This window comes from Haplochromis burtoni, unplaced genomic scaffold (genome assembly GCF_018398535.1).
Source record: "Haplochromis burtoni strain Fernald_Lab_line unplaced genomic scaffold, NCSU_Asbu1 Contig_3, whole genome shotgun sequence".
Lineage (NCBI taxonomy): Eukaryota > Metazoa > Chordata > Actinopteri > Cichliformes > Cichlidae > Haplochromis > Haplochromis burtoni.
In genome coordinates this window covers 690939-704649 of record NW_024582364.1, presented here as the reverse complement: position 1 = coordinate 704649, position 13711 = coordinate 690939, and the positions used below count along the sequence as shown (strand labels likewise).

Below are 13711 nucleotides of genomic sequence, written 5' to 3'. Positions count from 1 at the left end.
CACACACACACACACACACACACACACACACACACACACACAAAGCCCTTTGTGATGAAATCCAAGTCACCTTCCTGATTGGCAGTGGTGGAGGTGTTCAAACAAGGGAATACAATGCCGGAGTGGGGAGGGGGAGCTCTCTACCACCCTTGTGGAAAGTTTGTAACGTTAACTTTTGTTATTTCAAACCCTGATTGGTAGCAAATTAACCCACTCAACAAGGCTAAATTAAGAATTTACTTTAATATCTATAAATGTAGCAGCATTAAATAAAACTGCACTCTAAGATACATCACGTTCTCTTTACCTGCCAAATTCACTGTTCTGCTAAAAAATAAAATAAAATAAAAGGGGCCCTCGTAACCTCTTGCTTCCAGCTTACCTCGCCACCATGACCATCAAATATCCCGAATATGGACGGGTGGCTCTTGTTGGTGATGTCGGTGAGCACCTCGAAGCGATCCTCCATGTGGTCTCTCCTCCCTTGTATGGAGTACACGGCTACGTTGTTATTCTTGAACTCCCAGGTTTTGGAGAACTCTGCATCCAGGACACTGAGGCCTCCCAGCCGGTCATTCTGCATCATCTCCGCCACTTTCCCCTTCACCATCTTCACCGCATCCCGGCTGGACTTGACGATGGTTTTGACTTCGTCCGTGTGGAAGAAATAACTCCACAGCGCCAGGCTTATGCATAACAGAAACAATGTCTCCGGCCTGAGGAGAAAATAACGCATGATCCGACCCAAAAGAGACAAGAGCGTCATTGTGTCTCCTATCATCACACGCAACCAAACTGCGGTCTGTCTCTCCCCCCGTCTGCACAATTCACTCCATCCGCTCAGCGGAACTATGAAGAAATCGATTAACTACCACTGTGTCAGAAAAAGACAAGATTTAAGCATTTGTTCGGAGCTCGGTCTGCCTGCTCCGAGCGCATTTACGCACTGTGCACAGCTTGGCTGCCAGACACCCGGCCGAAAACAGAGGACAAAAGAGAGGAGGCCACCCTCATTGGTTCAACACAACGTCTTGGTCCTATCCCCGGCTCTCTAAACAGCTGCAAGAGGATTCTCCGAGTTCAGCCGATCTCCCACAACCCATTGTAAAACGACGGATTTTCTGGGTTGGACCCACCACGCTGACAGACATAGGAGTCACCAGGGGGACGAAGTGACTGCAATATGTCCTTCTTTTTCACCGCTGACCCCGTTCCTACTGTCAGATATGTGCCGATTCAGTCTCCGCATCAACAACACATTTCACATACACACACACACACACACATACACCTTCCTACTTAAGAACTGTCAAACCACCAACAGGGAGCGCGAACAATATCGGAAATCCGAATGTGTGTTTAACGAAGTAAAATAGTAGAAGAGGCAGGAGCTGCGAGCAATGCGGCCAAATCAGGTGCTTTATGTTGAAAGACCAGCGGAAACGGTTTATTCACAGCGAGAAACTTCACGTCCACTTGTTCCTCAAATGCAGTCGGCACTGACGAGACTGCGCAGCCGCAAACTCAGACCATGCGCAAGCAGAACGCTGGACGAATGGTGGTGACTGCGGAATCGGATGATGAGGTCATCTAGTGTAACACATCACAGTCATAATCTAGATAGCGGCATTTTCACTTCGTATGACTTAAAATACTGTGTGATGATGTGATGTTTTATGGGGCTGCTGACTGTTATGGAGAACATTTAACGAGGCCCAAGATAAAAATGCAGCAGAATAGAAAACAGACATAAATTAGTCCCAATACTCATGCAACAGTATTTAAAAGTAGATAAAATTATGTGGTCGTTTCAAAGCAGGCAGCTTTTGGCCCTAAACTAATGGGAGGTGATGTCTTTATGTTTTACAGCAGTGGTTGAAAAATGCCACCTCCTGGTGGCAGTTTAAGGTATAACACTCACTGCTAATTCTATAATTTACATTCTTGGAGTCAAATGATGGAGGGGGGAGGGGGGGGGGCACATAAAGTTGTAAAGGGACAATTCCAGGCAGAGAAATCATACCAATTAAAAGCTTTAAATTTGGATTAATCACTCAATTAGACCTATTGGCACCAAATGTCAGTCCAGATCTTGTGTTATTTGCATACCTCATCCTTTCCCCCCTATTTCCTCTCCTTAAGAATGCCTTCTTGACAACTACCACTGAGACTATTTCTGATCAGGCTTTGATGAACAGTAGATGGATCAACTGCAGGGCCCGATGCATGTCTCAGATCACCATTTTAACAGACTCTTGTTTAAAGTTTTTATCCCTCAAGGTTGTACAGAACGTATAGATAATAAAGCAGGATATGCTCAGTGGCGGCGGGAGCTCAGGAAGACCTCCGCTCAGTCTGACACCATCAAGTGCCTTTATTCTTTATCTTGGTTATATTTCTTCAGCAAACGGGCCTTCATCTGGGTGAAAACACGGTCCATGAACACACTGAATCTCTGCTCCCTAAGGGGTCTTCGATATGTGGTGTTCCAGAAGTAGAAAACTTCCACTCAGGGTGAGAGTGGAAAATTCCACCAGTAAATCTTCAACAATAGGAGGAGTCCTCAGTAACCTGGCAGATGCAAGAGCTCAAATTCAATCCAAGTCAGACAAAAGAAAAGACAACAGTGAAATCAACTAATGATAACATATATGCATCTTCAAAGGGACAGTTTTTAGTGGCCTGTATTTTACAAATCCAAAAAGGTTCATTTTGGTTAAGACTTCTTTGTCTAGTACCTCTCCGTACTGAAAGAATAATGTGGTTAATTCAAGCCCCTTTTAGTGTAGAAGGATTATTGTTATGAAAGTCCAGGTAGTGCTTAGCCATGGGGTAAATAATGTTACCTGTGCGTATGGCATATTCGTGTTCTGCTAACCTATACAACCATCTTTTTATTCTATCAATGTAAAAAAACACTTTGCAGCTGGGACACTGGCCTAAAGATTAAAAATGAGGTTTTAAAATTAAAATGGTTTATAGTAAACTCATTTTGTGAAGCAGAATCAACAAATGTCACACTTTGTACTACATTTAAGCAACAATTGCAATGAGCTTTAGGTTAAATACAACAATACTTTGAGAATAAACTTATATAATTTCCATATGAAAGTGCCTTAAAGTTTTTGGATATCTTAGTGTACATGTATTCCTTCCAAAGACCATCTAAAATGGGAGTGTTCTGAGTTCAGGAAGCCTTCCTTCTTAAAACAATTTGAAATATGTTAGGCCTTCAAACTGTGTTGTCTTTGGCATTTTGTGTAGATTCAACTAAAGAAATGGGAACACATTATGTGTTTTTGTGACAGGCTGCTGGTAACAAACTTTTATTATATAGACACACAACACCGGCTCATCCCTTAAGTTAGGTGCCTTTCTTATGCTTGAGCGATTCAAAGGTCAGTGTAAGGTGGCTAAAATAGTAGAGTTCAAGGACTGCACTGTAAATTAGTGTAAAAGCAGCCAATGTCCAAAGAAAAAGTTTGAAAAACCTTCAGAAAGCTGAGAGAATTATTGCTCAAGATCATTTTAAAACATTACGAGATAGTCTGGCTGCTTGGAAGCAATTTTTTTCTTTTCAGATTAAGGAGCATGCTTAAGGTAATCAGACCTAACCCCCTAGTTGTGCTTTTGTTTCAATCTTACAGCAAATTATTTCATATAAAATAACAATTTTTGTGGTGAAGTCATAAAATTTGCCAGGATGTCTACTAATGACCTCCTCCTTTTTATTTATTCATTTAATTTATTATTTTACTTTACTGGGAAAGTCCTCACTGATCAACTATTTCTAAATATCCAAATCTCTCATGAGTTCATTTCAGAAACTGAAATGACATCCAGCACAACTTTCGAGAGATGTGAAGCTCGGTTCACTGGTGCCAGGTTTCCGTGAGGTGTACTTGATTTACTGGGTTTACTTTTAGATCAAGGAGATGACTAGTTAGATTACTGGTGCCTGTTTTAGGACACTGATCCTTGTCCCACTGTATCTGGTGATCTGTTTGCTTTGAGGTGCTGCCAAATGGTGTAGTGAGTTGACAACTCTCACTTGGTACTGCACTTGGTAACTCTCATATGAAACGGTATTCATTACCAACAATGTGTATGTTTTTGTGTATAAACAGTCAGTGTATGCAGGCATGTTCTTTGACTGTGTATCTGTCTTTGTAACTTTATATTGTCTCCTGTTTCTGTACAAAGCAAGCATGTGTGTGAGCAACACCTAGGCAGGTTGCACACTCCTGGGCCCTGGATTCATATCCAATATCACAAAGACATAAACTCTTGCCTTGTACAACAATCTGCTTTAGTTCGCATCCCTCAGGAGTCATGTAATCTGTTGCTGCCAGCCCACCTGCCACCCAATAACCCCAGAGTTTTCTGTCCCTTGTTCTGTCATTGGCTTAGAGGTACATAAGCTGAAGAACCAGGGCAATAAAAGGAAGGAAGAAAAACTGCACCGACCACTTGTTCTGAGGGACGGAGTGAAGAATCAAGTGTCATCAACAGGTAAGATGCCCTCTGTGCTATTTGTCTGTGATGCAAGATAAATGATCAGCGCTTCACCCGTTTTGCCTGAATTCTTCCATTAGATTATTGTGCCCAGCCGTCAATATGCCACCCCTTCGGGCTGTTGTGCTGACCACTCTCTGCATGGCCCTCATGGCCATGCTGGCAGCTGGTGCCAGAACCACACGCTGGCCCAAACCCCAGAGCACCAAGAAGCCACCTCGAGCTGGCGCCAGCGGTGATGGAGGTGGACGATTTGGACGAACCACGACAACGACCCCATCCCCTACAAGCAGCCTGAACACTGAAGAAACAACTGACATTATGATGGATGCATATTCCCTGCCCTCTACAGATAGCACGACATACTCCATTGACACATACCCCACTGAATTTCACACTGATGCTATAGTGCCCCCTGGGAACATCCTTTCAAACTTTACCCTTGACTACAACGAATGCTTCTTCAACTTCTGTGAGTGCTGTCCACCAGAAAAAGGTCCCGTAGGGCCTATGGGAGAAAGAGGGCCAACGGGGCCACCAGGTGAGAAGGGCATTCCAGGTGAGACAGATTTTAACTTTTTTTATTGTAAGGGAAATTACAGTTTAAGTCAAAGATTTTATTCTTTTTACTCGCGTGTGTTGTCAGGGTTGCCAGGAGAGAAGGGAGAAACAGGGCCCAGAGGACCTCCCGGACCAGCAGGATTACCTGGAGCCAATGGACTCAATGGCGACATAGGTACAACGAGGCTTGACAGCAGGAGAGTTCTTGAATGTCTAAGGGTTTCTCTCTCTGTGTCTCTCTCTCCTTTTGTGCGAAACGCTGTTTTGTATAAGTACTTTTTGGATGTCATTTTCTACGCTTTATTTATCAAAACTGCTGCAGGTGAAAAAGGTGATCCAGGACCTACAGGTCTACCTGGTACCCCTGGTATGCCAGGAAAACCTGGAGAAAAGGGTGTGTAGTTTCCTGTAAGAACCTGGCTACACATGTGCAAAAGTCATGATTTATAGTTATTGTTTCTCAAAGTGCATTGAGGTACATAATAACATATTTTCATTCAAACCTTTCTTCCTAAATAAACCTAAACCCTCCACACACAGGTGATCCAGGCCCCAAAGGAGAGAAAGGTGAACGTGGCTTCCCTGGTCTAAAAGGGGACCCAGGAGAAAGAGGAGAGCCTGGCCTGAATGGGACTAAAGGCATCCCTGGCCCAGAGGGGCTGATGGGGCCCCCAGGGATTCCTGGGTCAAAGGGTCAGAAAGGTGAACAAGGGCAGCCGAGTGAGTGTTTGCCAGGTGAGAAAGGAGAGAAAGGTGATCATGGACCCCCAGGTCTAAGAGGTGAGATGGGCCCCCCAGGACTGAATGGAGCTGACGGTGCACAGGGAGAACGGGGGGAGCCAGGGCCTCCAGGAGGGAAGGGTGATACTGGACCTAGAGGCCTCCCAGGTGGGAGGGGACTGGCAGGGTTGAGGGGAGAGAAGGGGCCTAAAGGTCCTCGTGGGCCTCGGGGTCCCAAAGGACCTCCGGGTCAGAGTGCCGTTCAGGTTCGATCTGCTTTCAGTGTAGGTTTGTTCCCCAGCCGCTCCTTCCCTCCGCCAGGCCTGCCTGTGAAGTTTGATAAGGTGTTTTACAATGGGGAAGGACACTGGGACCCGGCACTCAATAAGTTCAACGTCACATACCCCGGGGTCTACCTATTCAGCTATCACATCACTGTGCGCAACCGGCCTGTGCGTGCAGCCCTGGTGGTTAATGGAATGCGGAAGCTACGGACAAGAGACTCTCTGTATGGCCAAGACATCGATCAGGCATCTAATCTCGCGCTGTTGCAGCTGAACGAAGGTGACCAGGTGTGGCTGGAGACACTGAGAGACTGGAATGGAGTTTACTCCAGCAGTGAAGATGACAGCACGTTCTCTGGCTTCTTACTTTACCCAGACATAAAGACCAAACCTACTGAGCTGACAAACCTCTGAATGCATCCTTGACTGAGCTCTGATTTGAGCCCCTCGCAGACTCTGCAACTTTCAGCCTTTTGCACTACTCTGTCATTTTAATGTGATTCAGCTAAGCACTGCTGCTCAGTATCTGCTAGCTCCCATGCTAATCAAACCAAATGCTTTACTTGCCTTGCTGTACCTGGAGACGGGTGAGGCCCAATTAATCTTCTGTATGCAACATTTCAGCTCTTTGTAACACTGCATTAAAATTGACTCTGCTTGAAACTGATGACCCTTGGGTTGTATTTACACAGAAACAGCTTATACACTCATTTAAAAGCTATTTGCCATTGCAAAGAGAAGGGAAAAGCTCAACGCCAGTGAACCATTTGTATTACTTGGACATAATTTAAATAAATGACGTATTGCATTTGTTTCCCACTAGAGGGCGCAAGGTGTTCAATTTTTGGACAGAAGCTCTGGAGATTAATACACAAAGACAGTAGGCTAGAAAAACATAATGGTCCCATAAATATTTCAGGTAAAGATTGAAAGTGATACCTCTGTCGTGATGTTATTGAAAAAACTGCACACTACGGCAACGATATACGACAAGGAGAAAAAGGCAAGTCCGGATGATTCACTGGAACGCAGAAAGTAATATGATTTAAAAACCACATTATATATACATGTATGTACACATATATAATTGATATTACACCCCCATAACGTCATACACCTTAGTCCTGAGCAGAGATGATAACCCTCTGCAGTAGATCAAGCTGCACCATAAATTATACTCTAATGCTCCCACACTGCACAATGAAAAATAGAATAGAATAGACTTTTACAAATACTATATCTCATTAGACGTTAAAGAGTCAGGACCTCTCACCAGATTATAGCCGATAATAACTCACTTACTTTTATACAGCAGCAATTCATTCTGAAGATAAATTACATTCAGTACATTCGGTATACACTCAGCCACACCGAGATGCTCTGAGACTTTTTATGTTGTGACATGTTCGTTAAATGTAGGAGGCAGGGGAGCTGCATTAGCTGGTTTTAAAGCTTTTCTTTATGCAAGGTTGTAATTAGGCACAGTCACATATTTTTCTAAGCACATATGATACACTTACACATACAACAAAATGTATAAGCAAGATGAAGTTTTAGATACTAATAATGTAACTTGTGCAACAATTTTTACAGAAATGTATCCTCAGATTAGTGATCAGTGTATCTAAGTATCAACATTTCATTGGGAGTGAGACAAATAAATGAGATTTAAATCCTTTTAATTTATAAAAACTATTAAATAAATATATTCTTCAGGGCTTTCTCCCACTTGGAGTCTTAAATAACAACAAAGCTTTAAAATTGGACATATACCTGAGAAGTGTATTTTCACTCTTCAATGCAATTTAATAAAAAAAGTACTTAGTGTGTGTATTCATTTACAAATCTGCGTAACACTTTGATTTACTCTGGAGAACATGTGTTGCCTGAGGGGGATTTATATTTCAGGTTGTACACTCAACCAAGACTGCTGCCTGTAGGAAGATAAACAGTTACTATAATCAAAAACACTGTATCATAGCAGACACAGAGGATTTCTATTTACACTGATGTCCGAATTTTAAGGCAGCATTTTTATACTCTGGTGTCTTTCATGAAAAGATTTAGGAGGCAGGTAATGTTTTTCTTTTTCAGGTCTATCATCCACACTGCAATTTAAATACAACTGTAAATACAATTGTGAAAACTTTGAAAAAAATTATGTAGTATTTATGTAGCTGATCACCAGTGATTATTCAAACAACATTTAAATACAAAAAAACAATTAAATTGTTCAGACAAAGTTAGAATTTTCAACACCAAAACTTTCCCCGCTCTTTTTTTTTTTAAATTTTCTTTTAATTTCATCCTGATCAAACACCACCAGACTTGGTTAGCAATCAAGAAACATTAATGTTTGGCCAAAATGAAGAACCTTAGAATTACTAAGAACTTTAGACCTAGTTTGGAAATCTCCTTATCCTTACCAGAGTGACATTTGAAGAACTCGAGTTAAACTGACATGTTTTTTTCTTTCTACCTAATTATAACAGTGAATTAAAGAGTAAATGACAGCTTTATAATAAGGAGTCACTGATGCTGATGCTATCAAACTTGATAAAAATAGTCTCCAGTGCAACTCCATCAAATTGGATGTGACAGAAATGAAGTACAAACAATAGCTGCTTTCGTTTAAGTAGTATTAGGCGTGCTCAGCAACAGCCTGTTCCCTGTATAGGAACCTTCAGACAGGAAGTGGTGAAGGTAGAAATATCTCTCAACTGGAAAAGCTTTATTGATTGGAAGATTGACTGGAATATTATGAATTAATTTACTTTTATGAGGAATATTGAAGGGAAACCTGTTAAAGAGGAAAGCCCAGAATAACATCTCCATCTACTGGTGAAGGATGTATATTTCTGTCAAAGTTCCACCTTATTCATGCTGCTGTTCATGTTGATGGTGGTGTGTGTGCGTTTGTTAAATGTTATTTTGCTTGTTTGTTTATAGGCCTATCTGCGGATATGTGTGCATAAGTGTGCGTGTGTGTGTGTGTTTGCATTTATGTATTTTCCTACTACTCTGTGTGAAAATATAAATAACTACCTTGGCGGTGTGTGCAGTGTAATCTGCTCCCAACAGGCTGGATTCCCACTGTGAGAAAGACAGTATATTGTTCCTGCAGCACTACAGATAACAACTCATTAGCATACTGAATCATTTGGCAGCAAGAGCCACTCTGCCACCCATCTGCACTGAGCTGATAAACACACACACACACACACACCAGCTCTCTCTCTCTCACACACACACAGATCCATGCAGTGGGCATACGCATACACACAACGCTGCTCTCACAAACACATGCACACACACCCGCAACAATCTTCCTCTCATTCGCTCTCTTTCAATCCCTGTACACTCCCTGTATCCCTCTCATTTGTGAGTCTGTGTCTTTTTGGAGAGTTAGGAACACTGGAGCAGGTAAATGTTTGGCAGGCACTAACCCAGAGAACCCCTCCGCAGAGTCCCAGCACAGCCAGAGCACAGCGCGGGAGAGGTCTCCAAACACCTGGATGTCTCTGATGCTCTCTGGAAGCAATTATAGCTTTCAGAAATGTCTAAGTGCTGATTCTTTTGTAGCAGTGGTGGCACAGTCCTCTGTGAAAACTTATGGGATATAGGGAAGAATCCTTGGGGGGAAAAAAGTGCTTAAGCTACACCTACAAAGCTAATTTTTTTTTATTAATGAACACAGGCTGGGGAGCATAACTTCAATAAGTAAAGAATTTATGGGCGGTGGAGTCTTGATCAGTGTGGCTGTTTCACAGTGTGTACAGACACAGCAGCAGACAAACGAATGCAGTGGAGGTTGTCAAAACCACTTTCACAATGGCAGGATATCCTGAAGGTCACCGAGCCATGTTAACCTCCACAGGAAGTTGTCACTTGGTGGGAGGAAGAGAGGATTCCAGCATTCATTGGAGGAGTTTCTCTGAGGAGGGCTGGCTTTAGCTATAAACCAAGCAGATATGGTGGGAAACAGCTGCGAGGAATGTCATTATAGGAATTAATCACTGAGATTATGCAACTCTTCAATATGGTGTAAAATTTGGAAAATATTTCACATAGTATGAGAAGGGCCACAAGACTACCGTATGAACTCAGCTGACTTGAAATGCACTGCAGTCGACCCACAGCGTGTTTGAGTGAGATCAAATATACAAGACTTTCCCTCTGTTTGTTTTATTCATTTTTTTAATATAAAATTCATCAATTTAACATTGGATATATTTATAGATACAGCTATAATACAACAAATATGTCATTACCAAACGTACAATGTCCCTTTACTGCAATTCATAAAATACCATAGTTACCAAAGGTACCAATATAGGCTACTAGGTCCTGCTGAAAAAGCAACAACAGTGAGCAATACATAAGTGTCTTTATCAGAAAACTGCTGGTGTTCTTATGATATTAACACTGTGTGGTGATGGTGTGCGTGTGTCTGTTTGCACGTGTGTGCGATCCAGATATTAGTCACGTTGCGGGGCCCTAAATCTGTTTATACACTCAGATTATTGGCATTTCCTTTCCTTAAGAGAACAAAAGGCACATCTCCATTAAGTGCATCATTAACTTCTAAAATGAAGACAAGTTTCAAAGGAGAGTCAGGGTTAAGGTTGGAGAAGCTGGAACTGCTGTTAAGGTTAGAATCGGCTTCCCGGATGGCTGTCACGATCTGAGACCGCTTCAGTATACGACTGCTGTGCTTAGAAGAATTTGCATTAACATTAGTTTTGCAAGATGTTTAAATTTGACATGACAATAATAGTAATGTCATATTAATTCATCTTTAATTCTGATTATTGTGTTTTTGTTTCCTTTTTCTTCAATGAATTGCACTCAAAATACTAGCGGAGAGAATCTGAAACCACACCTGTACAAAAGTGTACAAAATAAGAACAATTACATAAAGCAGTATCGTATGCATATCAACAGTAAGCTATCAGTGGTCAACACCAAGATGTGGTGACACAGCCCATCTCCGGGAAATCAGTGTAAGTCATTTTCATATACTCTTAGGTCATAGATGTGCAACTTTGTGCGTGTGTGTGTGTGTGCGCGTGTGTTTTAATGTGTCGTCTGTACATGTAAGTGTAGAATATGGCAATGAAGGGATTTATTTGTGTACCTTACTAAACTACAACTGATTTACAGTTTAAAAAAAACCCAAACAAACAAAACAAAACACTGCAACATTCATATAAAAAAGGACTGCATGAGTCATGTCGTGATTTCATTTGACCCACACTTTGTACACTGCATGTCTTGTACCTCCACAGCAATTTCAAATAGATATATTCATTCCAGGCAGTGTGATTGTTTTCTGCTGTCTGCTGACAGATTTGGTGACATTTTCTCATCACCAAAGTGTAACAGAAGTCAATTGTACCACAATTGATGTACTTATACGTTCAGTCGCTTGCTTTACTTCTTTTTTCTTTCCTTTTTTTTTTTAGTTCATCTAATTTCTCCTCCTTCTTGTCATCCTGTCTCCTAAAAGACAATTTTGCTAGTAAACCCACTGACAAACACACTATGGTACATCTTAATCCACATGACTTGAATTTGAGTCACTATTATTACATTGTGCAGTGGAAATATATATGCTATTTACAATGCATACGAATCGCATGGGTACAATTAGGGTCCACTCAGTGTTTTTATGGCCTCAGAGTGAGGCAAATTTTCCTTTGTGTCTTTAAATTAAAACACCGAACTTGTCGAGGATAAATCTCCTGGTGTGCTTGTTACTTTCGGCGCCGTGCAAGCAAGGTGGATCAATTCCAGTGGCATCATATTGTAATTAATAGTGTCATCAGTGAAACATTGATCCTCTGAATAAAACGCTTGTCGTTTGAGTGACGATTGCCTGATTATTATTAGTTTTTGTTTCTTTGCTCTTTCTTTCATATATTGGGGTGTTTCTAATGTGTAAGGATATCCAGTCTTTGGCGCTTTCAAAGCACTGAAATCCGCAGGTCTATCAAAGACATGAGACATGCAGAATTTACAAGTCTTAAATTCATCAAACTGTTCAGCGTGGAGACGAGAACACGCTCGTCGTCCATTTTGGACAGCACTATCTCAATATGCGGAGCTTAATTCTCCTTTCTACACTGATGACTCAAAAATTACAGGGTCTGAGTGTGTCCGCCTCTTTTTTCTTTTTTTTAGTTCCTCCATTTCACTCTCAGGTGCTGTGTTGTTGTTTGTTGGCGTCAGCATCATCGGCGACTGGAGTTATCTAACGGGCGTCCATTGCGCCGCAGATCCCTAGTAGCTAGATGAAGTGGGGGTCCGCGAGATGTTGCTAGAGTCCTTGGAGCTGGAGGCGAGTCCTGGTCCTCCATGAAGCTTTCAGGACTGCCTTCAGCATCGCCATCAGGTAGGCTTCCGCAGCTGGAGCCTGGCGACATTGTCTCCAAAAGATCATCCCTGGCTAAGCCCACTACTGTGTCCTGGTGCGGTTCACCCTGAGGGCCCCCCTCGTGGGCGGCAACCCCAACCAACAGCCCTGTGTCCCCATCAGTTGTGCTGCCAACATTCCTCCCACCATCCTGATCCTCGAGGAGGTTGGAGAGGAAACTGATGTACTTCATAGCGAGCCGCAGTATCTCGTTTTTACTCAGCTTCTTGTCAGGAGGGTGGGTGGGAATGAGTTTACGAAGCTCTGCAAATGCCCCATTTACATTCTGCTGCCGCCAACGTTCACGACTGTTTGTGAAGATGCGACGTACAATCTTTGGCTGGCCAGCTAGCAGAATGGAAAGAAGGAGAAAAAGACAAGAAAAGGGCAGAGTAAGGAGACAAGGCACCAACACATTTGCAAAAAAACCAATGAAATGCAGAGCTGAAGCAGAAAATATGGTTTGTAAAACAATAAATCAACAGAAGCGCAAAAGTAAGAGTGGGAGAAGAAGCAGCAGGAGATGCACAACATTTATTTGCGAGAAAGTACAGGATGAAAATAACAAACTTCAACAAATTCTAAAGCAGTAACTTTTAAAATTGTCCTCCGCATATGGCCACAGATTTTTTTTAGCTGATGGATCAGATGTGTGCCATATGTGATACAAGTGAAATGGTTGGTGTGGCATGCCAATCTCCTTAAAGGTTGTCAGGGAGCATGTGTGCTCCCTATTTGACATTCTAAATATTTTTTATTTAGTTAGTCATAGTAAAATGCTTCACTGCAGGTAGTCACATCCTCTCACCCTTCAACAATGGTGTCTTCTAAGCTATTGTTGCCCTTGGAACACACCCAGTCTATCTTAATCCTTCAGCCCACTCTGCAGTAAAACCTTGGCATGGAGGCAGGAGCACCCCCATCCTCCACCCCTGTACATGGCAGTGAGTGGGCAGCAGTGGAAAGGATGTTTCAAATGAAATAAACCCCAAATCCGCCTGAAAAGGGTTTACTTTAATGGCATGCAGGTACATGTATTTGACATTCAGATTAGCATTTATTTAGCCCCGTGAATTATGATGCATTTATTCTTCATTGGTGAAGCCCTTTCTGAATTTTCCTTTGGCAAGGCATCTTCTGCGAGACTCAGATTAGGTACGGTATAGCTCCATGTCAGTGAATGAATGACAATGGTGATGGAGAAGGGACGTTTGGG

General features: G+C 42.2%; 3 protein-coding genes across 7 annotated transcripts in view; 1 reads left to right on the top strand and 2 right to left on the bottom strand.

Annotated features, from left to right (window-relative positions):
* The window catches only part of ppm1la (protein phosphatase, Mg2+/Mn2+ dependent, 1La), a 9689-nt gene extending 8386 nt beyond the window's left edge, over positions 1–1303 (bottom strand). Inside the window, exon 1 of the mRNA XM_005912815.3 lies at positions 383–1303. Coding sequence (XP_005912877.1) covers positions 383–781 — 399 coding nt within the window. The 5' untranslated portion in view covers positions 782–1303. The remainder of the gene's footprint in view (positions 1–382) is intronic.
* Positions 1304–4414: 3111 nt separating this feature from the next.
* Positions 4415–6825, top strand: otol1a (otolin 1a). 2 transcript variants are annotated; one of them, XM_042218874.1, is made up of 5 exons: positions 4415–4512; positions 4596–5056; positions 5162–5251; positions 5399–5470; positions 5617–6825. In XM_042218874.1, the coding sequence occupies exons 2-5, from the start codon at positions 4618–4620 to the stop codon at positions 6492–6494; spliced, it is 1479 nt and encodes a 492-aa protein (XP_042074808.1). In that variant the 5' UTR covers positions 4415–4512; positions 4596–4617; the 3' UTR covers positions 6495–6825. The 2 variants fall into 2 exon arrangements, with proteins under 2 accessions (XP_042074808.1, XP_005912876.1); XM_005912814.2 differs by having other exon boundaries at positions 4596–5074.
* Positions 6826–11186: 4361 nt separating this feature from the next.
* The window catches only part of tal1 (T-cell acute lymphocytic leukemia 1), a 5265-nt gene continuing 2740 nt past the window's right edge, over positions 11187–13711 (bottom strand). For all 4 annotated transcript variants that reach the window (XM_014333011.2, XM_014333015.2, XM_042218900.1 and 1 more), the window contains exon 4: positions 11187–12843. In XM_014333011.2, coding sequence (XP_014188497.1) covers positions 12314–12843 — 530 coding nt within the window. In that variant the 3' untranslated portion in view covers positions 11187–12313. The remainder of the gene's footprint in view (positions 12844–13711) is intronic.

What these genes read in the sequence shown, in the direction of transcription:
- otol1a (XM_005912814.2), top strand. Translation starts at nt 4,618, where the DNA reads ATGCCACCCCTTCGGGCTGTTGTGCTGACCACTCTCTGCATGGCCCTC. An exon ending in TGGACTCAATGGCGACATAG is followed by an intron (nt 5,252 to 5,398) that starts GTACAACGAGGC and finishes AAACTGCTGCAG; the next exon opens with GTGAAAAAGGTGATCCAGGA. An exon ending in AGGAAAACCTGGAGAAAAGG is followed by an intron (nt 5,471 to 5,616) that starts GTGTGTAGTTTC and finishes CTCCACACACAG; the next exon opens with GTGATCCAGGCCCCAAAGGA.